We start from the raw sequence: 6,855 nt of genomic DNA, 5'->3' as shown, positions 1-6,855 counted from the left end.
CAGTACAGGCTTTAAATAGAAACATTGCCATTGATCACTGGATGTCACCAGTGTTTGCAGAAGCAAGACTTTGATAAGTCAGTCACAAGTTTAACAGCGTGGCATCGAGGGCCAGTGCCCAGTTGCAAGAAAAGCATCAGAATATGTGAAAAGTTAGCTTTACATTTGTAATGGAGTGAATTTTAATGCTAAATCCATCCACACACACACACACACACACATGCATACCCTTTTTTTTTCTCACACTTGCTGCTGCCTATACACTCCATACACATAATGACAAAACAAACAAACAAACAAACAAAAAAACAGATCTGTGAAAACTTTGCAAATGTATTAAAAATGAAATAAGTTTAACATTTACAGCCTCAAGTCTTTTGGGGTATGATGTGACAAGCTTTGCACATCTGCATTTGGCGATGTTTGGCCATTGTTCTCCTCAGATCCTCTCAAGCTTTGTCAGGTCAGATGAGGTGTTCCAAACTTCTTCCATTAAGGATTATGGAGGCTACATGCTTCTGTCAACCTTCAATGCAACAGTCAAACTTTTTTCTCTCTTCGTCAGATCTGTCTTAATCTGTGTCCTGTCTCTGAGCTCTACAGACAGTTTCTTTGGCTTGGTTTTTGCTCTGATATCCATTTTCAGCTGTTTGACCTATTATTGAGAGGTGTGTGCCTTTCTAAATCACACCCATTCAACTAGAAACGAAATTGTAATTTCAGTTTTTTTATTTTAAATAAATGTACTAAGTTGTCACAAATCTGTTTTTGCTTTGTCGTTATGGTGTATGGAGTGTAGATTGATGTTGGACAAATAAAGTAGTTTAACAAGGCAGCAAAATAATAATGTTAAAAAAGGAAGGCGAATACAGTGTTTGAATACAGTGTGTGTGTGTGTGTGTGTATATATATATATAGTATATAAAAGCACCTCAAGCACATTTGGAGAAATGAGACGTGGCAGGAAATCATCACCTGGCTGGGATCTATTGAACAAGCTGATACAGACATACTGTCAAGGCAAGTCTTGCGTGTCAGAGAGAGACAAATAAATGGGGGAGGGCATTTTTATATCAAGACTTAACCAACATATGCTTGCCTCTCTGACTCACTAGCTGTTAAGCTACATCAGCATGATTACATGGGCTTCCATCTAGATTCTAGAAGCTTTCAGTGGTGACATCACCACCTACTGGCAAAAGCAGAACACTGACACATCCAGGACTGAAATAAGAACGAGAAGATGCACTTCTGATGACTGTCAAGAACTAAAACTTGTCTATTCACAAGCATCTCAAACCACAGTAATCATCATTTGAAGTGGATCAAAAAAAAAAGAAGTTAATCAAAGTTATCCTAAGACAAGAACAGGTAGTGTTCAAAATTCATGTATAACTTTAATGAACGCTTTTGATTCACTTCAAATGTTGACTACTGAAGTTATTTCCCCTGCATTTTTAAGATAGCTACATTTCCTATGAATGCAGACACCGGTGCTGATTAGGAACCGGAGGTTAGCTGCGTTTACGCATAAACTCATTTTGGGCAACGGTGGACGTTATTTGAAGTGGAATGAATGATCATTCAACCACCCATTTGGTAAAATGATTACATACGCCCTTAATTAGAACAAGCTAAAGAATAAATTCAATCCTAGAAACATCAAGAACATAATTCACTTAAAGCAAGAACAGAAAGCCAGGGTTGTCAGAGCCAAGCACATTCTTTATTAAGTGTACAAAAACAAATGAAAAACAAGGTAAGTGCAAAAATGTAGTGCCTTGATATCAGAGACCTACACGAAGCATGGCTTCGGCCATCTAGAAACCTACAGAAGAGGAAGGCACCAGACAGATGCTTGTCACAGTATTAAGAGTGCACATTTTTTCAAAACTGATATGAATGAGCGAGAGAGAGAGAGCAAATTTCCTATCACATGTGAATATACTGGATTTATGAAAGAGCTGATCATACAGATATAATGAAGAGAAGCACAGGCATGTCTGACATCATGGGCTATAAATTCATAAAGATGTCTCCGATGGTTTGACCAGCACTGTGTAAACGGTAAGACAGTTTAGGAGAATGTTCACGGAGACAGACACACACATACACACTTTAGCATAGAAACGTCACAGAGAGCATGTAGTCTTATTGGATAAAAAGAAAAACCTTGGTAAATATTACATGATTGAAAGAATAATGTGGGTTGTTTTTTTGCAAAAGGCATGCACGCACACGCTCACACACACCTGATCACAATCAAGAGTAGTGAGAATAACAACGGTGCAGAATGAATTCTTGGAAATTATCAGCTCCACAGAGGCAGAAGAGAGGGACATCACATACTAAACTAACAGATTTATACTCAATACCAAGACATCCTGTGTTGAAAGATAAAAATGCTCTAGATTTCCTGAAATAGATCTAAATGCAAATTTAGAATGAAAACCTTCTAAAATACAGCAAATTCAGTTTGAGACTGGTTTTGAAGGCAGTTCGAACCATGTTTCTGGACTAATCAACAAGAACGGAGCTTGGACAGAGTACAAATCCGTTAATCAAACCAGCAAAGTTGTGCTAAATCTAAGTGTACTACATGAGTCACTTGTAAGGAAGACCAATCGTGAATGTACCTGTGTAAAGGGAACAGGGATGGTGTGGCGGCCAAACAGCCGTGTGAACTAGCTCCTAACGCAAAGTGAACTTTCCAGCAGAGTGAACCATGACCTTAAGGCAGATACTAAGGCCTCTGAGCTTGTGTTGCCAGGAAAAAGCTAAAAAGGCACCAGCTAAGAGAAACCCGGGAGCCAGCAGGCCGCTTTGGAACGTCTGGTCTCACTGCCTGCCAAATCATCCCAAGCCATCCCTGTGCACACACTAAAGCTGCGAAACATACACGCAATCCACCTACACGCATGCAAAAACACAACAACATCCTCAGCCAACCGAGGGCCAGAGCCCTTAGGAAAAATGTCTTCTTCCCCCTCTCTTCTCCTCATCGCTTTCCACTCACAGGATGGTACACTTTTTCTTTTTCTTCTCTCCATCCTTTTTGCCCTGGTCACTGGCAGGCTTGTCCTCAGAGAAGCTAGAGTAGGTGGTGTCTGCGGTAATCGGTTCCCTCAGGGCAAGGAACCAACGGCCCTCGCTCAGGTAGGACAAAGTACCCAAGTCCATCTCAACCTGGGTGCCCTCCTTGCCCTCTTTCTGCAGAGCCAGGATATCCAGCAGATCCAAACCGGTCTGAACCGACTCCACGCCAGCAGAGCAGCCTAACGTGACGTGGGCACGGCTACCCCCTGGGAGAGACTCGGCGCTGGGCAGGAGGGCCGGAGGAACGCCTTCCTTGTCCGCTCCCTCGGGCCACAGCTTCATCTGGGTTTCGGTCAAAGCCACACGGGCCCCAAACGTACGAGGGGTCACTATGAGAGCAGTGACTGAGAGCTCATCAGACTTGCCAAACGATTCTTTGACCACCTGCAAGAAAAATGATGGTCAAATAAGTACTGTATATTTTTGTAGGACAAATGCAGTTGGTTTCATGAACTAACAATTCTACAGCATTTTATTAATTTACAGTCATTTACACATGTATCCATATATACACACCGACACATTTACATTTTATTTACTTTTTGTTCTGTTTATTTGTGCTTTATAAATTAATGAAATTACAATTGTATTAAATTATTAGCTACCATTTTTTTCTACTGTACATAAAAATGCTTTAAAGATTGAATCCAACTGTAATATTATAACACTAATATTTTATATTGAAAAAAAAAAAAAATTAGCCAGAGTATTAGTTAATGGCTACTAAAGTAAATATCTTCCAAAAACACACCTGTAGCTCTGCATACTCTTTTGCCCCCTCTGCTTTGCCATAGTCACAGAACTTTGTAGTGCAGTGGAGGGGCAGTGCATTCTGGAAGTACTGCTCAAGATCCACCTCTTTCTCTGCCTCACCAGTAACTGGGAAACCAAAACCAAAATCAGCAACATATCCACAAGCTCTGAGAATAATCATGCGTATGCGTTTACACGGGCAACTCACATTCACTGATGTGTTCTTTGAAGGCCTCCAATGTGTCCAGAGTCTTGAGAAAATCCATGGTTGCACACTTAATTCGCTCCTCTTCCTCTGGAAGCAGGAACCAGCCAAAGAAGAAGGGCAGCTCTGGCTCTTTCTGCTGGGTCTCTGCCTCTTTTGGAAGCTCGGCTTGAACCCCATCACCCTCTGGTTGTGGTACCTTATCCTCTCCTCCTCCTGTCTTAGTCTCCTCACCTTTATCAGATTCTTCTGGCTTGGCTTCATTCACAGCAGTGGGTTTGGACTCTACCTCTTTGGCAGACGGCTCCTCTTTCTTAGGCTCCACCTCTTTCACAGCTTCTTCCTCCTGCTTCTCGGGTTCGGAATTCACTTGAACATGTGGCTCCTCGGATTTCTTCTGCTCTTCTGGCTGAGGGAGTTTCTCCGATGACTCGGCAGCTGGGGTTTCCTCGGGAGATTTCGCTGGAGCCAGCTCGGGTTCAGATAGTTTGGCAGGAGGCGCTTCAGATTCTGTCGCTTTCTCCTTTTCGGGCAATTCCCCAACAGAATGCTCCATCTCAGGGGCTTTCTCCTGCACAGAGGCCGCTTCTGGAGGACCTGCTGCTTCTGAAGGTGCCTGAGCCACCTCTCCAGACTTGGGCTCCAGTTTCTCCTCTTGCTGCACTGCCACTTCCTGTGTCTCAGCAACAGCCTCTGGAACTTCCTGATTCTGTTCAGCTTCCATTGCTACACAGCAGGCCGCTTCTAAAAAAAAGTACAAGTTTGCAATAGTGAGTGAGACTGCATTTAAGGGAGACCACAAACAAGATGAATTACATGATCAGAACTACATGCAAATGTTAACTAAGGGTGAAATGACAGGCAGGTCCAGGAACGCTTGGTAAAGATTAACTAACTCACTGCAAGCCTGTCTCTTCCAATTGCCCAGAAATGCAAAGCAATATACACCTGAAATTGGTAGTTGAAATGACAACTTCTTTAGACCCTTCACAGCACGTAGGCTCTTGGAAATGTCAATTTTACTACCCACAACTGCATATTTCAGTTCAGCAATCTCTGTACGGAGCCCAGCTCTTGTCCTTCCAAGAAAATCTGAAAACCACTGCCCAGTTAAGACCAGTGCACATTCAAATTCATATGAAATAAAACACCACAGTACATTTCTTGTGAAATTTGAGCAGCCATCAGACTGCCAATGCAAGAGCTGCTTTTTCTCTGGCTTACACATTACTCTGCTTTTTAATCAATATTTCTCTTGGTCTCACATCTTTAACTCTTTTAAAGAGGCCTAAAGAAACCGACAGAAACTATGCTGGAAGACTTCCGTTTCAATGATTCTTAATTTGGACCGTCATATAGCGGTCTTCTAAAGTAGGCCTAGTAGCTGCTAGATTTCAGAATAATAAGCAGAAGTACAGCTGTAGCCCAGATACATGAAAGAGTCATCCGATGACATGCTTTTATTGTGAAACCAGTTGTCAACATCTTCTGGACAAAATACATCTGTTCCCCATTTTAAATGGAACTATGCAAATCTTTAGCGCATAATCAAATGACAAACCTATCAGCTAGGCAAGACCATTCACATCTCATGGGTTCAAAAGGCACATATTACTTACACTAAATAACATGAACTCTTCAATGCAGAGGATGGATTTTAAAAAGTAAGGCTTTAATTTAACCGTAGCCACCCACAGTCCAGATTCTGATGAAAGTGTGTGAAAAGCAGAGGCCTGTTTTACTAGAGTCCAGCAGGGAGCCATGAGACACAAACACCTGCACATAATTTGGGCCACTTCTTTGTCGCTGTGCCTAAATATCAAGTGTGCTGCCTACTTATAATGGGTTTGCGTCCTAGAAATGCTTTCTGAGTCATTTCAATGTGTCTGATTCCCAAAATGCTGTCTAGGTAGGCAGCTCACTGGATTTTGAAACGCAGCCTTTGTGTGATCAAATTAGATTCGGGCACGCCACCTAATCTATGGAAGACAAAGAAAACCCAAAACGCCCTAGATTCACTAGACAGTAGCGACGAATCAAGCAGAGGTCACGCGACACACGCACATAACCGTACTTGATTTAACGACATTGAGCACACACATTACAGATAACTTGGTGGCCAATTTGTGGGCCGATTCAAAAGAAACACAAACTACACTTCATTCAACGAATGTCTAAATCTAGAGAAGCTTGTAAATGAATATGGTGAAATAAGCGAACTCCGTTAATTAGCGGTAACAATGTAAAGCCAGGGATTCGGGGAGTGGCAGTGCCCGGCCACGCTGCATGCAGACAAAACAAATCAGCGTGGCAATGCCTCGCGCAGCTGGAAAAGAAAGCACAGCACAAACACATTTTTTTTGTTTAATCTAAACCCTCTGTTTTCTCCCCGTTTTGCATAAACTTAAATTTGCATAATCAAACTTATTGGTTGCAAATATGATAAACAAGATTAAAATGTAATAGTCAGTGGACAGCGTAAATGCAACTCACTTGATTACAACGTTGGAAGATGTATGAAAAGCTGTCACCGTTTCCCGAGGCTAATGGTTCAAAGCACCGTACAGCCAAATTCCACGTTTCTCCAGAGCGCTGCGCTGAAAACCCCCGCCTGGCCGAGCACTAGCAATAATCAGGAAACAAAACGGAAACCACTGGCACTTGAGCACGCTGCGTGCACGAGAGCGCGGACACGGAAGGGAGAGGCAGATAGGCAAATTTTAAGCGCGCTCCCGCTACTGGTATGTGCACGTCACTAGCCGGAATTTGTAGATGTACTTTTTTGACATCTTACTGCTAAT

The 6,855-nt window shown here is 42.4% G+C and overlaps 1 protein-coding gene across 1 annotated transcript; it reads right to left on the bottom strand.

The window, feature by feature from the left end:
- Window positions 1-1,704: 1,704 nt before the first annotated feature.
- On the bottom strand, window positions 1,705-6,801 carry cnp (2'',3''-cyclic nucleotide 3'' phosphodiesterase). Its single transcript, XM_079620165.1, has 4 exons — window positions 6,548-6,801; window positions 4,058-4,798; window positions 3,848-3,975; window positions 1,705-3,480 (listed from the first exon to the last, which is right to left on the bottom strand). Exons 2-4 carry the CDS (start codon window positions 4,776-4,778, stop codon window positions 3,013-3,015), a joined length of 1,317 nt encoding a protein of 438 aa, XP_079476291.1. The 5' UTR covers window positions 4,779-4,798; window positions 6,548-6,801; the 3' UTR covers window positions 1,705-3,012.
- Between the last annotated feature and the right edge of the window lie 54 nt (window positions 6,802-6,855).

This window comes from Phoxinus phoxinus, assembly GCF_949152265.1.
Source record: "Phoxinus phoxinus genome assembly, chromosome: 1".
NCBI lineage: Eukaryota > Metazoa > Chordata > Actinopteri > Cypriniformes > Leuciscidae > Phoxinus > Phoxinus phoxinus.
Note: the sequence above shows the minus strand (reverse complement) of the source record. Positions and strands in the feature narration are given on the sequence as shown.

Excerpts from the sequence above, each read along its gene's own strand:
- cnp (XM_079620165.1), bottom strand. The coding sequence starts at position 4,778 with ATGGAAGCTGAACAGAATCAGGAAGTTCCAGAGGCTGTTGCTGAGACA. Across the intron at positions 3,976-4,057 it reads CAAAGAACACATCAGTGAAT|TTACTGGTGAGGCAGAGAAA; the intron begins GTGAGTTGCCCG and ends TTGGTTTCCCAG. Across the intron at positions 3,481-3,847 it reads AAGAGTATGCAGAGCTACAG|GTGGTCAAAGAATCGTTTGG; the intron begins GTGTGTTTTTGG and ends TTTTTCTTGCAG.